General features: G+C 44.6%; 3 protein-coding genes across 3 annotated transcripts; 1 reads left to right on the forward strand and 2 right to left on the reverse strand.

The window, feature by feature from the left end:
• Nucleotides 1-1,861: 1,861 nt before the first annotated feature.
• On the reverse strand, nt 1,862-4,138 carry LOC124654941 (fructose-bisphosphate aldolase-lysine N-methyltransferase, chloroplastic-like). Its single transcript, XM_047193913.1, has 6 exons — nt 3,625-4,138; nt 3,462-3,490; nt 3,167-3,378; nt 2,802-2,924; nt 2,229-2,633; nt 1,862-2,140 (listed from the first exon to the last, which is right to left on the reverse strand). The coding sequence occupies exons 1-6, from the start codon at nt 4,113-4,115 to the stop codon at nt 1,928-1,930; spliced, it is 1,473 nt and encodes a 490-aa protein (XP_047049869.1). The 5' UTR covers nt 4,116-4,138; the 3' UTR covers nt 1,862-1,927.
• A 238-nt stretch (nt 4,139-4,376) lies between these two features.
• Nucleotides 4,377-6,053, forward strand: LOC124658108 (40S ribosomal protein S20-like). Its single transcript, XM_047196542.1, has 4 exons — nt 4,377-4,503; nt 4,602-4,715; nt 5,706-5,782; nt 5,869-6,053. Exons 1-3 carry the CDS (start codon nt 4,377-4,379, stop codon nt 5,723-5,725), a joined length of 261 nt encoding a protein of 86 aa, XP_047052498.1. The 3' UTR covers nt 5,726-5,782; nt 5,869-6,053.
• Nucleotides 6,054-6,688: 635 nt separating this feature from the next.
• On the reverse strand, nt 6,689-7,653 carry LOC124651199 (probable carbohydrate esterase At4g34215). Its single transcript, XM_047190328.1, has 2 exons — nt 7,141-7,653; nt 6,689-7,016 (listed from the first exon to the last, which is right to left on the reverse strand). Exons 1-2 carry the CDS (start codon nt 7,636-7,638, stop codon nt 6,822-6,824), a joined length of 693 nt encoding a protein of 230 aa, XP_047046284.1. The 5' UTR covers nt 7,639-7,653; the 3' UTR covers nt 6,689-6,821.
• Between the last annotated feature and the right edge of the window lie 15,318 nt (nt 7,654-22,971).

Raw genomic sequence — 22,971 nt, forward strand, 5'->3', positions numbered from 1 at the left:
AATTCATAGCTTGAAAATATCTTGTTATTCTCATTCTCATAATTAGAAAATCCCGATGATAAATCTTTGTAAGGGGACTAAATCGAGTAAGCTTATTCACATTAAACCTAAAAAATTAAGTCTCTTAAGTCAAGACAAGAGAAGTTACTACTCCTTCCGGTCCGATATTCTGGGCTTATTAGGAATAGCACCGCGATCAAGGTGCAAAACTATTGGCTAAGTTAAGTCTCGTTTTCCCGTATTACTCCACCAATCAACATGCCATTTTGATTTTTTTCCATTAAGTGTTGCTATTAAGGTGGGCAAGTGAACCATCATTTTAGCCCACCTCATGCAAAGAAACCGTTTCACACAACCTAGAAAAAGGGAGAGAGAAGCATGCCTTGTAGCTAGGAGTAAATCTAGAAGGCAATTAATTACTCCCTCCGTCTCAGGGCTTACGCGTATCCCTAGGTTGTACATTTAAAGATGATAATACAACATATGTATTATAAAATATATATCATTAGAAAATTTAGATGTTCTACTTTCTAATGATATATATTTTTTATTATACAAATGATACTATTATGTTGGCCAAATTGACAACCTAGAGATACGCGCAAGTCCTATGAACTGGGACGGAGGGAGTAGGAAATTTAATAAAAGCAGGCCTTATTCCTTAAGTGTTTTGGAATAAATAGTTTTTCATAAGGAGCCCAAAATACCGGACCGGAGGGAGTAGGCAACTCCAAAGATAGCTCATTAAATCCATGGTCAAAATCGGTAATAATAGTCTCTAGCAACATAGATGGTGTCCACCTTGTAAGAATAATCAAAAGTGCTGGTGTTTTTATCTTTTTCTTGATTTCTCCCATTTTTTCACCCTTGATATATGGTCTTGATATAGATGGCCGATACAATGAATCAGGTAAGTTCTTCTCTTGCATGAGAGAATCTGCTATGGTGCCTGATCGCTTCGCTTCACTTACTCACTGGGGACAGTGCATGCTTGACTATGTCTTGAATGCCACGATGATCTATGTTGATATGGTCAAGATCGGTGTTAAGCCCATGAGATATGCCACAGTCTGACCTGAGATTTGGTCAAGGGATTCACCAAAATACCAAATGGTCTCAAAACTCAAACGTGAGTGTTCGCTCATCTGGCTAGATTCAAGACTTCAGAGCAGTTTCACACAACTCAGTTCAAAGATTCTTAGCCTAGTGAATTGTTGAGTCATTACAATGACGAACCATTCTTCAGGATTATATTGAAGGCTCACCATCTCAATAGCCTCCTTCTCAAGGCAGACGAGTTCCAAATAAGAAATTGTTAGATAAACTGAACCTCCTTCTCGAGGCAGATGAGATTCAGCCATCAAGACATTAATTGGCTGGTAAGGGCATCATTTTTTTACCACCAGCTCTGTAACGGAAGTAAGGGAAGTCATGTCCCCTATGGAATATGGACGCTTTATCGAAATGAAGATGATTGTGATGAACAAAGCATGAGATTTGAAGCCTAGCTATAGCAAATGTCAAATTTATGACCTAGCATGCTAAACCGCTTTTGTTCTGGTTGATATATATCATTTTACTTGTGCTCTGAGGTAGGTGAGGTCAGAGTAGAGACGTTGATGCAACAATGAACATTATGATCCATATCAGCTTGGTCATAGATAATTGTACATCTTTGATGCTGATAGTAATTTGTTGCCACACCCGAGAATGCAAGCTGTGAATATGCTTTCTTTGTATGTATGCAATTATTAACCAGGTTATGCATCTGATAGAAATATGATGATGGTGATTTTATTTCTGTTTCTACATATTTTTTTGATTATGGCACAAAGCTTGGTTTTTAACCGTGCTTGTTAACTATGTGTGAATCCATCTCATTTTCATTAGTCTAGTATTGCAAAATGGCATGTTACAAAAATTGTCTCTAGGACTCCCAGAATATAATTTCACCATTGTCGCCAAGAAAACCAAGATCCTTGAGCCTCCTTTCCTGGTAGTACTCAAGGTCATCTAGTTCTTGCTCCCTCTCCTTAAAAATATCATTGATTTGTTGTAGTACTTTCTTTTCACCAATCCTCACATCAATGGCGATTTGATGTCTTGATTGCAAATCTTCTCTTTCGAGTAGTTCTTCGTCCTGAATATGCATGCATGTTTCATTAGACTAATTAGGAAATAACCAAGAAATAAGATTAAGTGAATAACATTCTTTTAGCTAGGCTCACCTCTTCTATTGTGGTGTGATAGGCAGCAAGGGCAGATTTGCAGGCCTTTTGGATGACTTGGCATATTGATTCCTCGTTATCACGACTCACAGGAAGTTCAAGGTGCTCCCAAACTTTATTTCTGAAGAGAGCTTCGAGGAGAAACGCATCTGTTCCCCCAAGACAAAGTAATCGCAGGTATGGAATCATTTGAGGAGGAAGAGATTCGCCAAGGACAATATCGAAGTACGCGGTCTCCCCCATTCCGTTCAACTCTGCAATGTCAAGCTTGTCTCCATAGAATGGATCAGATTCAGAGATCTCCAGCGTCAGAGTATATGAGTCCCTTGACAAGTTCCATTCGGTGAACCCATAGTCAAGTGCCAGTTCAGCATTACTCTTGTCCAGGTCATACTGAACATATACCTGTCAAGGTATATTTCTTTTGTAAGTAGCACATATCTTAGCTTAGTTGAGATCACTAAAACTGTTTTTAGGGGAAAAAAACAGTTTTAATGATCATTAAAACTGTTGGTTATTGAATATACATTTTGAGGGCATTTAGATAACTAAATATGGGAAGTTCATGTGTACCTGTTCCCCAGATTTGACCTCCAGTGGCGTCCGCAAAGAGAACACGACATCCCTACCCAGAAATCCCTTTCCTTTGATCTCCCAACAGGGTTCTTTTGAGGTAATATCGTCACTGTGATTTATCTGATTTGATAAAGTAACCAACATGATTATAACTGGATGTATTCTCGATCTTCAGGTGTATTGTGAATTGGAAGGGAAAACACATGAAAGCAGTCTCTAGCGAATAATATTAGAATGGTTAGCATGGCAACCTAATCACCAAAATTACACGAATGCCTATTGGAACAATGGGAGTTGGCCTGGAGCTTTTTGGATTAGCAACATCAGACCACGTTCGTTTGTTTTGTGATCGAAGATCTTACCAGATCAGCAAACGGTATGAGAGCAAGCTTGTCTCCACGGAGCTCTGGGAAAACTCTTGATCTTAGTACTCCAAATGCCCAAAGGAAGTCATCACATGTTATGGTACCAGGGAAAAGATCCTTATTCGGAGCTATGATCTGAGCTTCAACATTATCGAACTCGCTCTGCACATACTCTTTCACACCCATCGTTGTGCTCAATAGTTGTGTTCCTGCAAACAGAAGACACAATAATTCAGAGAGGTTCGAATATCTACAGATAATTCATGGAATTTTGCATTTCACGCTCGCGCACCTTGTATCTCCAAGAGCTCCTGTTCTGACCTGCACTGGAGGCACGAAGCCGACCACTCGAAAGCATCAGAACACGCAATATATATGAGGCCGAGCAGAAGCAGCAGCAAGCGAGCATTTGATCAAACACATGGAGAGAGTCAGAGAGATCAGCGCCACCTCACCAGAAGATGGTGGAGTCGGTCTGGCGCGGGAGGATGGCAAGGTAGGGCGCCCAGAGCGAGTCCCCTCCGCGCGCGGCCTCCCGGAGGATGAGCAGGGACACGGAGACCCAGGGGCGGAGGTCGCCCGCGCCGCCGCAGACGCGGCCGATGTCGGATGCGGCGACGGCGTCGGCGTCCATCCAGAGCTTCTTGGGCACCTCGGCGACGACCTCGCCGCGGGGCAGGCTCCGCGCCGCCACGAGGCCGAGGCCCTCGGGCACGGCCGCCGGGGCCGCCGCGCCCGTGTCCGCGCCGTGGGTGGAGAGCCAGCGGCGGAAGTTCTGCAGCGCGGCGTCGGAGGGCGCGGTCACCGCCGATGTCCCTGTGGCTGCGACGGCCGCGCGCGGGAGCAGGTGGAGGAGGGGGCTCGGTTTCTTGGGGAGGCGGAGGAGGGGAGGGGGGCCGTGGCCGGAGAGGATGTGAGGCGGGAGGACTAGGTGGAGAGCTGCCATGGCGCGGTGGCGCGCGGGAGGAGACGGGCGCCGCGACGTGGGACGACGACGAGGAGGAGGCGATTGGTTGGATTGGGAGACGATGACCGTTGGTTTTGTGCTGTATAATTGGCGGGAGTGGATATGATCAGTGCCGCCGCCGGGCCCTGAACTTGGTCCGGTGGAACCAGATACACCTGCCCACTCGGCAAAACCTATCTCCCTCCCCGCGCCGCCGCCGCCGCCGCCGCCACCCTCTCTCCCCACCAACAGCATCCAGCCATGGCGACCGAGCTGGCGTACGCGCCGCCGATGAAGGCAGGCAAGGAGGGGTTCAAGGGGACGGAGGAGGCGCAGCACAGGATCCGCATTACCCTCTCCTCCAAGAGCGTCAAGAACCTCGAGAAGGGTAGGCGTCTTCCTCCGCTCCCCGCCCGCCATGAATTCTTCGTCCTCTTCTCGTTTCGGTTGTGACTCTGATACCATGTTTGTTCTGTGCCGCGACAGTCTGCGCCGATCTGGTTAAGGGAGCCAAGGACAAGAGCCTCAGGGTCAAGGGCCCCGTCAGGATGCCCACCAAGGTGCTCAACATCACCACCAGGAAGTCCCCCTGCGGAGAAGGTGATGATGCCCTCTACTTCTTCTCTCGTCACTCGCACTCTTTGATTTCCATTTAGCGTGTAGACGTTGCTGGTTGTATAGTTTTCTTAATATAATAGTCATCCTGATGATAAAAATGATATCGTGAATAGACAAAGTTGGGCAGCTTTTTTAGGAACCTTGATTTTGTATGACTAGGTTCTTTGCATCGTGCTTCTGAGTACCTGTTGTCTAAGTTATCATCATCTATTTTCATTGCTCTACTGTGTATCAGATTGGATATTTATACATCACTCTAAGTTATACTTTTCATCACACATATCTTCGTGTGTGAAAAGAGTGGCATCCACTCCCTAGTTTGTTCTCTTAGGATGTCCATCTGGCAATTGAGATTTTCATTGAATCAATTTTTGATGTTGTTCATAAAGGAGCACATTATGTTCTTTCTCTTTCTGATGTGTGGCAGAGCCGCAGAAGTTACCAACAGCTAACATTGGCAGCGATAATCCGGTTCCAACTGAAAGGAAGACCGTATAACGTCATGCATTGAACACAGATTCTTGGACATACGAAGATGTTATAACTGGACTTGGGTAAAAACCTCTGATCCATCCATTTATGTTCAGTCTGGTTTAGTGAATACTTCGTTAACAAACTAAGAGTTCTGAGTCTTATTAACAGTTCAAGATTCTAATTTTTATTGTACATAAGGTCGATTAGATAGATTTTTTTTCTATGAATAGTTAATCATTTTTAGAGCATTTTTGGTTGGTTGTCACAGTCGTGGCTTCTATTCAGATGACCCACATGTCATAGACTTAGATTTTGCCCACAAGTTCCAACACGTGTGGTGCTGTGCTTTTTGGCCACACTTCCTATGCTTAGCTGTGGCAAAGTTCACCCATATGTGTGGACTGTTTTACCTATCCAAATAATAGCACAACTTAAAAAAAAATTGTTTGACATTATTTTTTTCCATTGATGATGGAACCATTATGCCCTTGTTTTCAGGTATCCTTTTGAAGCTATAAAGGTAGTTACTTCAGAAGTTCAGATGGATATGTTCTGCTGCTGGAGGGAATCCCCAGGTGAAAAAGTAGCTTTTTGTTGCCCTTATATTTCCAAATGTACGTTTGTGGAATGGAACTTGAGAATTGACACATGGTATTTTTAGGCGTGATTCGTGGGAGGTTATATTGTTGCAACATGGAGTACTGGACTCAGCTATGGGGTGGGTCTCTACAAAATTATAATTGGTAATGTGACAATAGTATTGAAGACTTTTGGATGTTTGGACCGTTCATCTGTGATTCTTGGTTGCTTTGCTAATTGATCCTTTATGAAAGTGTGGTTTCTTTCTTCTGTATTGCCATTTCTTTCCTTCGCATTAACATACTGAAATGTTTTTCCACTCAAACGGGTGAAATCATCATCTCAGGGACCAACAAAAAATTCATACTTATTTCATTTAAGGTCTTCCTTTTAGCATTTGAACATTTTATAGTTCAAATAAATTGCAGTGTGCTCATAGTAAATGGGCTGATTATATAGTTTCTCCTTTATTTGCAGTAGTGACTAATAGCGAATGTTACAAAGGCACCGTTGTAGTTTAATCCAATTCTGTTGAGTAGCTAGAATGTTGTGATGGCCTTCAGTTTTATCTAAAAGATACATCAAACTTCCTTCATATAGCATTTAGTTTCAAGATCAGAGTGGTGCGAAATAGCGCAAACGCGCGGGCGCGGCAAAGTTTTTAGCGCGTGCGCCTTTTTTCCGCGTCCGCTGGAGCTTCGCGCGGGCGCCCGCGTGCGCCAAACCAGCAGTTTTTATACCGCGCAGCTATTTTATCGCGTTTGTTGGAGATGCTCTAGGTGTAATACTTATATGTTCTTGGCCAAACATCCGAAAGTTCCCTCTACAGCCAAGTTCATCGACCAATACGAGCAACAAAACCATGGGCCGAAGCTGCATGAAAATATTTTTAGCTAGCAACCAAACGAAATGCAAAAACTTGTCCAAGTTTCGGGTTTCACTCATGCAGCATCTGCCGAGCCAAATCTAAAAACACGCAAAAATCCACACGAGCGAGCTACCAATCATCAATCAAGCAATCACGCCGGAAGTGAATTAGCGGAGCGTGGCGAGGTAGGCGTCGGCGAGCATGGCGCCGAGGCGGACCTCGGCCTGGGTGGTGAGATGCGTGTTGTCGTTGGCGACGGCGAGCCCCTTGGCGTCGACGTACCTCAGGTTGGGCGCCCTCACCGCCGTCTGCGCCTTGCGCACCAGATCCACGAACCTGCCCTGCCCCGTCGCGAGCCCAACCTAACCAATCCACAAGAAAGATCATGCATGTTGGTACAGAGCTCAGGAAGCTAGCTAGGAATGGTGAGAACCAATGGAGCAGCAGAGATCAATGGAGGTGGAGGAGCATCGATGGGTTGGGAACCTGGATGAAGAGGAGGTTGGGCATGCCGAGGTCCTGCCGGACGTCGCGGACCATGGCCTCCATGCGCCCGGCGTACGCCAGCGCGTCCTCGCGCCGGATGGTGTCCGTCTCGCCCTGGAACCACAGGATGGCGGCGAGCTTAGGGTTCCCGTGGCCCCCGGTCCCGGCGACGGCGGCCCTGGCGCGGGCGACCATGCGGTCGTAGAGGTCCGTGCCGCGGGACCAGCTGGCGATGGGCGTGCCGCCCTGCGCGCACGGCACCAGCCCCACGACGGTGCCTCTGGGTATTCTGTCGGAGCGCAGGACGGCGTGCGCGAAGGACATGCCGGGGCCGACGCCGAGCACGTTGCCGACGTCGATGCCGGCGTGGAGCGGCTCGCGGGCCTCCTCCCACTGGAGGCCAGGGGAGAGGCGGAGCGTGCGCGGGGACGAGGCGCACTCGGGCGGCACGCGCCCGTCCCAGCGGCCGCCCACCGTGGCGCCGCCCCGGCCGCCCATGTTGGACTGCCCCGCCAGGATGAACACCAGCGTCGGGGTCCTCTCGCCGCCGGCAAGCGCAGCCGGCGCCGCGACGGCGAGGAGGAGGGCGAGGAGCAGCAGCATTGTTGCCGGCGCAAGGAAGGACAGTTTGGGGCAGTGCCTGCGCCGGCTCGATGGACTACCCCTGCTTACAGTGGCCGTGCACTGGGTACGACTGGCTAGGCAGCTAGAGCTAGGAGTGGCAAACCACGCTGCTGCCTCGATCGCATCGGATATGACGTGCTTTTTTGTACGGCGAAAAGGGTCGATGCGATGCGCCTACGGTGGTCTACAGCAGCAGCAGCAAGAGCCCTTGGCGTGGTGTGCTATGCATGCTATCCTTTTTGCGCGTATTTCTTTTTCCTCCAAATCTGGCCCTATGGTGAAACTAATCCTCCAAATATTTTTCCTCCACGCCGACCTCGCTGCAATGGCAGCCATGTTGACGCCGACCTGAATTACTTTGGCTGCAATCTCGCTGGCACTGAGACGTTAGAGCATCGGATCATTTAGGTGATGGGCTGCGTCCGTTTGGGTCGAACCGTTGCAAGCAAATCGATCGAATACGTAGAGCAATTTTTTAGGTCATCAAGCTTGTTAATGGCGATGCCAATGGTGATTATCGATTTCCACGCGAGGCTGATCAAGAGGTGGCGGTCGCGACGATGACTAGAACGGTGGAGGCAGCGGTGGAGAGAGCCTGTCGGGACGCTGCAATGGCTGAGGGGCAGACACGTCGCCCCTATAGGACGTTGTCGGCACTAGGGGATCCCCGCTTCCCCGCGGAGAGGACCATGCGCCGTCATGAGGCCTTCGCCGCCCGCCTCGACGGCCGCTGGGTGTGCAAGGCTCACGCTTCGCGGATGAGCTCCCACAACGTCGGGCCATCAGGGCACACCAGTAGCCAGTAGGTTGTGTGACTACGAGTAATCCTGACCATAGTAGGTCCCGCGACAATGAGTAGATACAGTCGTAGTTTAGATAACTCGACTCTAATCATCTCTGTAAAGATGGTCCTTTCAAGCAACCAATAGAAATGGCTCTTTATTATCTGAGTCGGAAACCTCTCAAGGAGACGCACAACCTAAGGGCTTCTCCAGCGACGCGACGCAATTATTTTCGTCCGCTGTGACCGGAAATGCGTCTGGCACTACTTCCAGTGAAGCGACGCAAAGTGTCCGAGCCGTCCGCGGATACCGTGGATACCCTCTTTGTTCACCCAGGGGCATATTGGCAAAAAGATACCCTCTTTGTTCTCTTGTCTGAGAGAGACTGGCATGTGTGTCTGTCACGCGCGCGCACCTGCGTTTCACCCGAAACAAACGTGAGCTGTCGGTACAGAAAGTGACGGCTAGCGCCGAAAGGTATGCGTGATTATGGGATCCCCGGATCGGGATTAATTGGAGACTTTGGAGTTGAGCGATAGCTGCAGCCAAACAAACGGCTACATATTCTCGGCCGATGAGGAATGTACATCATGCCAAAGAAATGCAGCAATATTGTACTTAGCTGAGATGTGCCGTACAAAGGCCGTTCCTACCAACCCGACTGCCAATGCCGCGATCCAAACTGCGTTCTCCATCCTTTGATTAATTTCATTTTTCTCACCTGAAATCATGTAATATCTCAAGATCTAAGATGTTTACGGGGTAGAATTAAAAAAAGGATGTGCATTGCATCGCAAAACTAGGGAAATTTCACGCTTAATTGCATAAAAATTTAAGAGGGGATAAATTTCTCTCTCGACACTAGCCAGGATTAGAGTTTCGAGAGTACGATAAACTTGGACATAATCTCTTTTAAATTAAGGTTTTGCAAGAGAGGAAACAATTGAATTCAACACATATCATTGAGTGAATTCATTTAAGATAGGTTTCAATTGAATTTCAAACTTAAACATTACATAAAATAAAATAATCCAACAATTAATATTATATTTGGATAATTCAAACAATAAAAGAATATACATAAATTATAATAAGCTCATTAGAGAAACCTTGAGCTTTATTGATTATCACACATGATACAATATCATTACAATATCCAAATATAAATATTACATAATCATTTCAGAAATTGATAAAAAAAGGAAAATTACAATGAAATGATGAACTAAACTAAACTACACCTAAGCTACTGCCTTGATCTTCTTGATCATTCAGTAGAAGGTGAACTTCTTAATCATCTTGAACCCTGCATAAACCAAAATAAAGGAAACATACATGGTTTGCCAAGTGGCGATGCCACTTGGAATGTCAAAAGAAGTAAAATAGGAAGGATAAGACCAGACCAGCCGAGCTGATCCAACAGCCACAAGTTCCAACATGGAACACACAAGTAGCTCACAAGGCAGTGTGCATGTTGCACAACACACAGCTGACGTGGGCATTACCCTTCGGGTAACCGACATTGTCCTATCCTGAACAATCTAAATGGAGGCCCATGAAGGTACTCGATGGCAAGGCGGGCCACTTGGATGGCGCAGCAGAAGATTCCTTGGTGGACAAGACAAGGAAGAAGCCGAACAAGGAAAGTTTAGAGCTAGGACTACTGTAAACCTAGTCGTACTCGGTTAGACCTCTTGAGACCTGGCCTCCTATATAAAGGCCAGGAGAGGGGCTGCCGAGGAACACGATCAATCATAACAATCTTAGCCACCAGAAGTCTAGAGCTAGGTCGCCATAGCACTTAGCCTCTCGACGAGATCTCAGCCGAACCCTTCGGCACCCCATTGTAACCCAATATTCTCATAATCAAGAACAGAGGCAGGACGTAAGGGTTTTACCTCATCGAGGGCCCCGAACCTGGGTAAATCGCTCTCCCCGCTTGTCTGTGAACCGATGTCTCGTGTCAGCCTACATGATTCCATCAACCCTAAGCCCCAATCGAAGGGCATTGCCGAGGAGTACCCTCGACAATTGGCGCCGTCTGTGGGAACCCTGTCGGCACAAGATCGATCATCGGCAGAACCGGTCATGTCATCGGCAGCTTCACCGACACCATCATCGCCAAGTCTGGGAAGCCCGATTCGATTCGGCTCCTATGAATTCACCCCGCACAGCGACTCGTCTCGCTCGACCTTTTCTGATCTACAAGGAAACATGGAGATGACCTTCGGCAGCATCCACTACAACGTCAACTCGGAAGGAGTCCTTCGACTGCTGGAACCACTCGCCTCCAGATCGACAGGTCCAAGCACGTCGTCATCAATCGACCTTTCGGCTGGTCTTGCGGACTCAACGAACTCGCCCACGCCATCGACTCCTCGTTCGACGTCTTCCATGTCGGTAGGATCTGACAATCCCACATCTTCGGAGATGACCTCGTACTGCTGCTTGAACTGCGATACCAGGCACGGGCTAGGATCAAGCGACACACCGTTCATCCGCAATGCCCAGCACTCATCTGGGAGAGGACAGTGTCGACAACATCGTCCAAGGTGCCATCCGAAGAACGGCACACCACCAGGTTTATGTCGCCAATAACACGGGAAACACAAGGAACAGGGGAGACGGAGATCACACCCCCCGCTCCAGCAGATGAGCAAGTTTTGGAAATAGCGCCAGTAACAACAACAGCGATTACACCATCGCAGAGGAGGAGTGGGCAGCAGCCAAGGCAGCCATGCTTAACAACACACCGCTCCCTGCAGGAACCTCGGTTGGAACCCTCAACGCTTATCGCTCTATATTGGAGAAAAACCGGGAGCGCATATCGAAAGAACAAGCCACCCTTGAGAGACGCCTATCTGCTGCAGACCAATCTAGTGAACGACGGAGAGGCTCGCGAGGAAGCGCCTCTCGAAGCACTCAAGGGGCAGGCAAGTGATACGTCTCCGACGTATCGATAATTTCTTATGTTCCATGCCACATTATTGATGATATCTACATGTTTTATGCATACTTTATGTCATATTTATGCATTTTCTGGAACTAACCTATTAACGAGATGCCGAAGAGCCGGTTCTGTCATGTTCTCTGTTTTTGGTTTCGTAAATCCTAGTAAGGAAATATTCTCGAATTGGACGAAATCAACGCCCAGGGGCCTATTTTCACACGAAGCTTCCGAAGACCGGAGAGTCAACGAAGTGGGGCCACGAGGCGGCCGGATGATAGGGCGGCGTGGCCCAAGCCTCGGCCGCGCCACCTCGTCTCCCGGGCCCCTCGTGTGGCCCCCCGACCTGCCCTTCCGCCTACAAATAGCCTTCGTCGCGAAACCCCCGCACCGAGAGCCACGATACGGAAAACTTTCCGCAGACGCCGCCGCCGCCAATCCCATCTCGGGGGATTCAGAGATCGCTCTCCGCACCCCGCCGGAGAGGGGATTCATCTCCCGGAGGACTCTACGCCGCCATGGTCGCCTCCGGAGTGATGAGTGAGTAGTTCACTCCTGGACTATGGGTCCATAGCAGTAGCTAGATGGTTGTCTTCTCCTTATGTGCTTCATTGTCGGATCTTGTGAGCTGCCGAACATGATCAAGATCATCTATCTGTAATACTATATGTTGTGTTTGTTGGGATCCGATGGATAGAGAATACTATGTTATGTTGATTATCAATTTATATCTATGTGTTGTTTATGATCTTGCATGCTCTCCGTTATTAGTAGAGGCTCGGCCAAGTTTTTACTCTTAACTCCAAGAGGGGGTATTTATGCTCGATAGTGGGTTCATGTCTCCGTGAATCTGGGAGTGACGTAAACCTCTAAGGTTATGGATGTACCGTTGCCACTAGGGATAAAACATTGATGCTATGTCCGAGGATGTAGTTATTGATTACATTACGCACCATACTTAATGCAATTGTCTCGTTGTTTTCAACTTAATACTCGGAAGGGGTTCGGATGATAACCTCGAAGGTGGACTTTTTAGGCATAGATGCATGCCGGATAGCGGTCTATGTACTTTGTCGTAATGCCCAATTAAATCTCACAATACTCATCATATCATGTATGTGCATGGTCATGCCCTCTCTATTTGTCAATTGCCCAACTGTAATTTGTTCACCCAACATGCTATTTATCTTATGGGAGAGACACCTCTAGTGAACTGTGGACCCTGGTCCATTCTTTACATCTGAAATACAATCTACTGCAATTGTTCTACTATTCTTTGCAAACAATCATCATCCACACTATACATCTAATCCTTTGTTACAGCAAGCCGGTGAGATTGACAACATCACTGTTTCGTTGGGGCAAAGTACTTTGGTTGTGTTGTGCAGGTTCCACGTTGGCGCCGGAATCCCTGGTGTTGCGCCGCACTACATCTCGCCGCCATCAACCTTCAACGTGCTTCTTGGCTCCTACTCGGTTCGATTAAACCTTGGTTTCATACCGAGGGAAAACTTGCCGCCGTACGCATCACACCTTCCTCTTGGGGTTCCCAACTGGTCGCGTGCCGTACGCGTATCAAGATCACGTTCTCGGCGCCGTTGCCGGGGAGATCAAGACACGCTGCAAGGGGAGTCTCCACAATCCAATCTCCTTACTTTGTTTTTGTCTTGCTTTATTTTATTTACTACTTTGTTTGCTGCACTAAATCAAAATACAAAAAAATTAGTTGCTAGTTTTACTTTATTTGCTATCTTGTTTTGCTATATCAAAAAACACAAAAAAATTAGTTACTTGCATTTACTTTATCTAGTTTGCTTTATTTACTACTGCTAAAATGAGCAATCCTGAAGTTGAAGTTCGTTCGTTTAAGTAACAAGGGGGAGAATGTTTAAGAGATGCTTGGTATAGAATTAGTAATGCCCATAATAGGTGCACTAAGAAACACTCCACCACTATTTTACTCAGGAATTTTTATGTTTGTATCTCTAGCTGGAATAGGTATGTTCTTGATTGTCTCGCGGGAGGTAACTTCCTAAGTACTCCTGCCTTAGAAGCTAGTTGCATTATTGAGAGTTTATTTAGAATACCACCTGTTAATGAAGTTAAAATTGAAACCTCTCTTGAAGATGTCATGAAAAAGTTGGAAACCATAGAACAAAACCTTCCAAGTATTGATACTACTTTGGGAGCATTACTTGATAGCACTGATAAACTTGATAAATCTCTAGGTGGAATTAATGAGAAAATTGCCATTTTGGAATCTTGTGCTATACATGATAATCAATCCCAAAGGATTAGTGAACTTGAAGAGGCTATGGAAACATTGGGTTCAACATTTTCATCTATAAAATTTAGAGAGAAAGCTTATGTGGGTAAGGAGCAGAAGTTCATGTATGTCTCTAAGGGGCCTAAACCAAAAAGCTATTATAGGCCTAAAATTGATAATGCTCTTAAAACCACTATAGATAAGGGAGCATCTAAGACACCTAATGGGATAAATTTTGAAAATGATGTTGACACTTCGTCTCTTGATAATTCTTGATATACACTTTCTGCGCCTAGCTGAAAGGCGTTAAAGAAAAGCGCTTATGGGAGACAACCCATGTTTTTACTATAGTACTTTGTTTTATATTTGAGTCTTGGAAGTTGTTTACTACTGTAGCAACCTCTCCTTATCTTAGTTTTGTGCATTGTTGTGCCAAGTAAAGTCGTTGATAGTAAGGTTCATACTAGATTTGGATTATCGCGTAGAAACAGATTTCTTTGCAGTCACGAATCTGGGCAAAATTCTCTGTAGGTAACTCAGAAAATTATGCCAATTTACGTGAGTGATCCCCAGATATGTACGCAACTTTCATTCAATTTGAGCATTTTCATTTGAGCAAGTATGGTGCCTCAATAAAATTCGTCTTTACGAACTGTTCTGTTTTGACAGATTCTGTCTTTTATTTCGCATTGCTTGTTTTGACATGTTTGATGGATATTTCGATTCCATTGACTTTCAGTAGCTTTGTGCAATGTCCAGAAGTGTTAAGAATAATTATGTCACCTCTGAACATGTATATTTTGATTGTGCACTAACTCTCTAATGAGTTGTTTTGAGTTTGGTGTGGAGGAAGTTTTCAGGGATCAAGAGAGGGAGATGATACAACATGATCAAGGAGAGCGAAAGCTCTAAGCTTGGGGATGCCCCGGTGGTTCACCCCCGCATATATCAAGAAGACTCAAGCGCCTAAGCTTGGGGATGCCCAAGGCATCCCCTTCTTCATCGACAACATTATCATGTTCCTCCCCCGAAACTATATTTTTATTCCGTCACATCTTATGCACTTTGCTTGGAGCGTCTGGCTTGTTTTTGTTTTTGTTTTGATTGAATAAAATGGATCCTAGCATTCATTGTGTGGGAGAGAGACACGCTCCGCTGTTGCATATGGACAAATATGTCCTTAGGCTTTACTCATAATATTCATGGCGAAGTATCTTCTTCGTTAAATTGTTGTATGGTTGGAAACGGGAAATGTTGCATGTGGTAGTGTATAATAAAATACTTGTAGAACATTGAGCTTTGATAACTTGATTCTTTGCAAATGTTTTGAGGTATTTAGATGGTAAGGTTTGCTGGATAAATAAGTTAAAATTAGTAGTGGATTGTTGTCTTTAAGCTTGTGCCGTACTACAAACTCTATTTAAATAGTTGAAGGCGTAGTTGGACTTGATAGCTTTCCATGTCTGAGAGTTCATCGTAATAACTAAGTTGTGCCGAAGGTCGAGGGAGCTAGCGGGGTACTTGTGCCACCGTGAACGGCCCTCCTTGGAGTAAATTTTAATCATGCTCTTAATGTTGAACCTGTTAGATGTTTGCAATAAGCTTGTGAGTTCTTTTTGACTAATGTTAAGCTACGGTTTTTGGCACTTCCACCATCCAAATTTGCTAGCCTCTTCGGTACTGTGCATTGACTTTTGCTCACATTGCGAATTGTGCATATTTCGCCGGTACATCCAAACCCGTGGGAGAATTTTCTCTTGTTCTCCTACACATAAGCCCATACATCTCCTCAAAACAGTCACCATACCTACCTACCACAAAGATTTCCATAGTCTGTTCCGAGATATATTGCCATGCAACATCCATTTTACATTACATGCCATGTTGTCATTTATTATTTATATATTGCTTTGCATGATCATATACAACTGATGTGTGGTTTACCCATGTTACGCTAGATCATTGCACATCCCGCTACACTCGGCAGAGGCATACAGTTTCATACATCATGTTTCATTCATTATGAGTTATTTGTACCAAAAAGTGTGTTGTCATATTAGGATGTTGCCCCTAAAAATGAAAAGAGCCGTGGAGGCCATCAAAAAGAAAACGAAAAAGAAAGAAAAAAAAAGAAAAAAAAGAAAAAAGGAAAAAAAAGAAAAAAAGAAAAAAGAGAATAAAGAAAAAGGGGGCAGCATTACTATCTTTTATCCACACTTGTGCTCATGTTTTAGCACCCGCATTATTCATAGTCATCATTTGTGCTCATGTTTAGCACCTACATTCATATGAGAGAGTTCTCATGTTTTACTAGTATAACTATGTGGGGAATTTACACTATAGAACTTGGGTTGTATATTCCAATGATGAGCCTCCTCAAAAGTGCTCTAGGTCTTCGTGAGCAACCAAGTTGGATGCACCCCCACTAGTTCCATTGGAGAGGTTTCATACACATATAGCTCTATGTGCATCCGTTGCATGGCAATCACTACTCCTTGCATAGCTTCGATCATAAGGCTTCCTCTTGTCTAATGGTCATTTACAGCTTTGCAAGCCTTTCTTCCATTTGGCCTTCCAAACCCCCATTAACGTTCTTTATGCCATAACATCCCGGTGCTAATACCAAATGCTTGCGCTCACCTGTTGAGTAGACTTCGAAACAAGCTTGATTCATGACGTTCATGTTTATGTTTACTTGACTGAATTCTTCTTATGTTGTGAAAATTTACTTGATGCTTGGAATGAAGGATAGAACTTCTATGCTGAATACTTTACACATCCTTAATGAACTTTGTACGGTTGCATGTCTTTAAAGCAATAGTTCATGAAAACTTCTAGCTTGTTTAACTCTTGCATTATCATCTCTTATATCAATATAGATACTTGCTTTGAACGATTTGATCTCAGCTCATATGCTTTACAATAGTATGATCAAGGTTATGATGGCATGTCACTCCAGAAATTATCTTTGTTATCGTTTACCTCGCCGGACGAGCAGTAAACTAAGCTTGGGGATGCCGATACGTCTCCGACGTATCGATAATTTCTTATGTTCCATGCCACATTATTGATGATATCTACATGTTTTATGCATACTTTATGTCATATTTATGCATTTTCTGGAACTAACCTATTAACGAGATGCCGAAGAGCCAGTTGTTGTTTTCTGCTGTTTTTGGTTTCATAAATCCTAGTAAGGAAATATTCTCGGAATTGGACGAAATCAACGCCCAGGAGCCTATTTTCACACGAAGCTTCCAGAAGACCGGAGAGTCAACGAAGTGGGGCCACGAGGCGGCCAGATGATAGGGCGGCGTGGCCCAAGCCCTGGCCGCACCACCCTGTCTCCTGGGCCCCTCGTGTGGCCCCCTGACCTGCCCTTCTGCCTACAAATAGCCTTCGTCGCGAAACCCCCAGTACCGAGAGCCACGATACGGAAAACCTTCCAGAGACTCCGCCGCCGCCAATCCCATCTCAGGGGATTCAGAGATCGCCTCCGCACCCTCGCCGGAGAGGGGATTCATCTCCCGGAGGACTCTACGCCGCCATGGTCGCCTCCGGAGTGATGAGTGAGTAGTTCACCCCCGGACTATGGGTCCATAGCAGTAGCTAGATGGTTGTCTTCTCCTTATGTGCTTCATTGTCGGATCTTGTGAGCTGCCGAACATGATCAAGATCATCTATCTGTAATACTATATGTTGTGTTTGTTGGGATCTGATGGATAGAGAATACTATGTTATGTTGATTATCAATTTATATCTATGTGTTGTTTATGATCTTGCATGCTCTCCGTTATTAGTAGAGGCTCTGGCCAAGTTTTTACTCTTAACTCCAAGAGGGGGTATTTATGCTCGATAGTGGGTTCATGTCTCCGTGAATCTAGGGGAGTGACAGAAACCTCTAAGGTTATGGATGTACTGTTGCCACTAGGGATAAAACATTGATGCTATGTCCGAGGATGTAGTTATTGATTACATTACGCACCATACTTAATGCAATTGTCTCGTTGTTTTCAACTTAATACTCGGAAGGGGTTCGGATGATAACCCGAAGGTGGACTTTTTAGGCATAGATGCATGCCGGATAGCGGTCTATGTACTTTGTCGTAATGCCCAATTAAATCTCACAATACTCATCATATCATGTATGTGCATGGTCATGCCCTCTCTATTTGTCAATTGCCCAACCGTAATTTGTTCACCCAACATGCTATTTATCTTATGGGAGAGACACCTCTAGTGAACCGTGGACCCCGGTCCATTCTTTACATCCGAAATACAATCTACTGCAATTGTTCTACTGTTCTCTGCAAACAATCATCATCCACACTATACATCTAATCCTTTGTTACAGCAAGTCGGTGAGATTGACAACCTCACTGTTTCGTTGGAGCAAAGTACTTTGGTTGTGTTGTGCAGGTTCCACGTTGGCGCCGAAATCCCTGGTGTTGCGCCGCACTACATCTCGCCGCCATCAACCTTCAACGTGCTTCTTGGCTCCTACTGGTTCGATTAAACCTTGGTTTCATACTGAGGGAAAACTTGCCGCTGTACGCATCACACCTTCCTCTTGGGGTTCCCAACGGTCGCGTGCTGTACGCGTATCAAGACTCTGGAAACCGCGGCAACTACAAACCACGACCACAGAGGACTCCCGAGCTACCCTTCTCCGAGCAGATCAACGCTCCCTGCTACTTGCACTCGTACGTTGATTCTAAGGACAACAAAACGAAGTCAAGCCCCCTGCTCAGAGATTGTAGGCAGTTCATTGACATGCAGAAACTCATCCAGCAGCAGCAACAGCTGACTGTCCACAACTGGCGCATGGTTGACGTGGGAGGTAGAATTCTCTGTGGTGTAGCTTTTCTTCGTTCCCCGGCAACGGCGCCATAAAATAGCTTGTTGTCTACTGTTGGCTTCTTTTCATGTAGATAGTGTTGGGCCTCCAAGAGCAGAGGTTTGTAGAACAGCACAAGTTTTCCCTTAAGTGGATCACCCAAGGTTTTATCAAACTCAGGGAGGAAGAGGTCAAAGATATCCCTCTCAAGCAACCCTGCAATCATGATACAAGAAGTCTCTTGTGTCCCCAACACACCTAATACACTTGTCAGATGTATAGGTGCACTAGTTCGGCGAAGAGATAGTGAAATACAAGTGGTATGAATGAATATGAGTGGTAGTAACGGTGCCAGTAAAATAGCTTGCCGGCGTGCAGTTGATGGTAGTAATATTGCAGGAAGTAAAGATGCGAGTAGAACAAGAAATAAGCGATGATTGCAGTATTTGGAAACAAGGCCTAGGGATCATACTTTCACTAGTGGACACTCTCAACATTGATCACATAATAAAACAACTCTACACTCTATTGTTGGATGATGAACACCATTAATTGTGTAGGGCTACAAGAGCACCTCAATGCCGGAGTTAACAAGCTCCACAACATTCGATGTTCATATTTAAATAACCTTAGAGTGCATGATAGACCAACGCAATTATACCGAGTACTAACATAGCATGCACACTGTCACCATCATACTATGAAAGGAGGAATAGATCACATCAATACCATCATAGTAATAGTTAACTTCATAATCTACAAGAGATCACAATCATAAACTACGCCAAGTACTACATGATGCACACACTCGTCACCATTACATCATGGAGGAGGAATAGAGTACTTTAATAACATCACTAGAGTAGCACATAGATTAATAGTGATACAAAACTCATATGAATCTCAATCATGTAAGGCAGCTCATGAGATCATTGTATTGAAGTACATGGGAGAGAGAGATTAACCACATAGCTACCGGTACAGCCCTTAGCCTCGAGGGAGAACTACTCCCTCCTCATGGGGGACAGTAGCGGTGATGAAGATGGTGGTGGTGTCGGTGGAGATGCCTTCTAGGGGCACTTCCCCGTCCCGGCGGCGTGCCGGAACAGAGACTTCTGTCCCCCAGATCTTGGCTTCGCGATGGCGGCGGCTCTGGAAGGTTTCTCGTACCGTGGCTTATTCGTCCGAAGTTTTTAGGTCAGGACGGCTTAAATAGGCGGAGAAACGGAGTCGGAAGGGGTCTGGGGCCCCTCACAGTAGGGGGCGCCCCCCCTAGGCCGCGCCGCCATATTGTGTCACCGCCTCGTGGCCCCACTTCATAATCTCTTCGATGCTCTGGAAGCTTCCGGGAAAAATAAGGTTCTGGGCGTTTATTTCGTCCAATTCCGAGAATATTTCCTTACTAGGATTTCTGAAACCAAAAACAGCAGAAAACAGGAACTGGCACTTCGGCATCTCGTCAATAGTTTAGTTCCGGAAAACGCATCAAAACGATAGAAAGTGTGAACAAAACATGTAGGTATTATCATAAAACAAGCATGGAACATCAGAAATTATAGATACGTTGGAGACGTATCAGCATCCCCAAGCTTAGTTCGTACTCGTCCTCGAGTAGGTAAATGATAACAAAGATAATTTCTGAGGTGACATGCTACTTACATAATCTTGATCATACTATTGTAAAGCATATGAGATGAATGAAGTGATTCAAAGCAATGGTAAAGACAATGGTTAAACAACTGAATCATATAGCAAAGACTTTTCATGAATAATACTTTCAAGACAAGCATCAATAAGTCTTGCATAAGAGTTAACTCATAAAGCAATAAATTCTAAATAAAGGAATTGAAGCAACACAAAGGAAGATATAAGTTTCAGCGGTTGCTTTCAACTTGTAACATGTTTATCTCATGGATAATTGTCAATGCAAAGTAATATGATGAATGCAAATATGCAAGTATGTAAGAATCAATGCACAGTTAACACAAGTGTTTGCTTCTAAGATAGAAAGAAGTGGGTAAACTGACTCAACATAATAGTAGAAGAATGGCCCTTCGAAGAGGGAAGCATGGATTGCTATATTTGTGCTATAGCTTTTATTTTGAAAACGTAGAGAGCATAAAAGTAAAGTTTGGAGAGGTGCATGTTGTTGTCAACGAATGGTAGTGGGCACTCTAACCCCCTTGCCAGACAGACCTTCAAAGAGCGGCTCCCATGAAACATTTCATTTTTGAGTGGCACTCCTTCCAACCTTTGCTTTCACAAACCATGGCTAACCGAATCCTCGGGTGCCTGCCAACAATCTCATACCATGAAGGAGTGCCTTTTTATTTTAGTTTTATTTAGATGGCACTCCTCCCCACCTTTGCTTTCTCAAGCCATGGCTAACCGAATCCTCGGGTGCCGTCCAACAATCACATACCATGGAGGAGTGTATATTTTTTGTAAAATTATGAAAGTTAATTAATTGGGGCTGGGAACCCCCATTGCGAGCTCTTTTTGCAAATTTGTTGGATAAGCGGATGAAGCCACTAGTCCATTGGTGAAAGTTTCCCAACAAGATTGAAAGATAAACACCACATACTTCCTCATGAGCTATATAACATTGACACAAATAAGAGGTAATAACTTTTGAAGTGTTTAAAGATAGCACTCAAGCAATTTACTTTGGAATGGCAGAGAAATACCATGTAGTAGGTAGGTATGGTGGACACAAATGGCATAGTTTTTGGCTCAAGGATTTTGGATGCACGAGAAGTAATCCCTCTCAATACAAGGCTTAGGCTAGCAAGGTTGTTTGAAGCAAACAAAAGTATGAACCGGTACAACAAAACTTACATAAGAACATATTGCAAGCATTATAAAACTCTACACCGTCTTCCTTGTTGCTCAAACCATTACTAGAAAATATCTAGACTTTAGAGAGACCAATCATGCAAACCAAATTTTAGCAAGCTCTATGTATTTCTTCACTAATAGGTGCAAAGTATATGATGCAAGAGCTTAAACATGAGCACAACAATTGCCAAGTATCAAATTATTCAAGACATTATACCAATTACCACATGTAGCATTTTCTGTTTCCAACCATATAACAATGAACGAAGCAGTTTCAACCTTCGCCATGAACATTAAAAGCTAAGAACACATGTGTTCATATGAACCAGCGGAGCGTGTCTCTCTCCCGCACAAGCATGAATTTATTCAGAGAATAACAAAAAAAAAGCACACAGACGCTCCAAGTAAAGCACATAAGATGTGACGGAATAAAAATATAGTTTCAATAGAAGAAACCTGATAAATTGTTGATGAAGAAGGGGATGCCTTGGGCATCCCCAAGCTTAGACGCTTGAGTCTTCTCGAAATATGCAGGGATGAACCACGGGGGCATCCCAAAGCTTAGACCTTTCACTCTTCTTAATCATATATCATCCTCTTCTCTTGACCCTTGAAAACTTCCTCCACACCAAACTCAAAACAAACTCATTAGAGGGTTAGTGCATAATCAAAAATTCACATGTTCAGAGGTGACACAATCATTATTAACACTTCTGGACATTGCCTAAAGCTACTGGAAGTTAATGGAACAAAGAAATCCATCCAACATAGCAAAAGAAGCAATGCGAAATAAAAGGCATAATCTGTCAAAACAGAATAGTTCGTAAAGACGAATTTTTTAGAGGCACTGGACTTGCTCAGATGAAAATGCTCAAATTGAATGAAAGTTGCGTACATATCTGAGGATCACACACAAAAATTAGCAGATTTTTCTGAGTTACCTACAGAGAACCCTGCCCAAATTCGTGACAGCAAGAAATCTAGCTTCACGCAAGTAATCCAAATCTAGTATCAACCCTACTATCAAAGACTTTACTTGGCACAACAATGCAATAAAATAAAGATAAGGAGAGGTTTCTATAGTAGTAACAACTTCCAAGACTCAAATATAAAACAAAAGTTGCTGTAGTAAAATAATGGGTTGTCTCCCATAAGCGCTTTCTTTATAGCCATTAAGATGGGCTCGGCAATATTAATGATGCACTCGCAAGAAATAAGAGTTGAAGCAAAAGAGAGCATCAAAAAGCAAATTCAAAACAAATTTAAGCCTAACCCACTTCCTATGAAAAGGAATCTTGTAAATAAACAAATTCATGAAGAACAAAGTGACAAGCATAGGAAGATAAAACAAGTGTAACTTCAAGATTCTCAACATAAAGAGGGGAAACTTAATATTATTAAGATGCATACAACCATGTTTCCCTCTCTCATAATAACTTTCAGTAGTACCATGAGCAAACTCAACAGTATAAATATCACATAAAGCATTCTTATCATGAGTCTCATGCATAAAATAATTACTCTCCACATAAGCATA

Source organism: Lolium rigidum, chromosome 5, assembly GCF_022539505.1.
Source record: "Lolium rigidum isolate FL_2022 chromosome 5, APGP_CSIRO_Lrig_0.1, whole genome shotgun sequence".
In the NCBI taxonomy this organism is placed as follows: Eukaryota; Viridiplantae; Streptophyta; class Magnoliopsida; order Poales; family Poaceae; genus Lolium; species Lolium rigidum.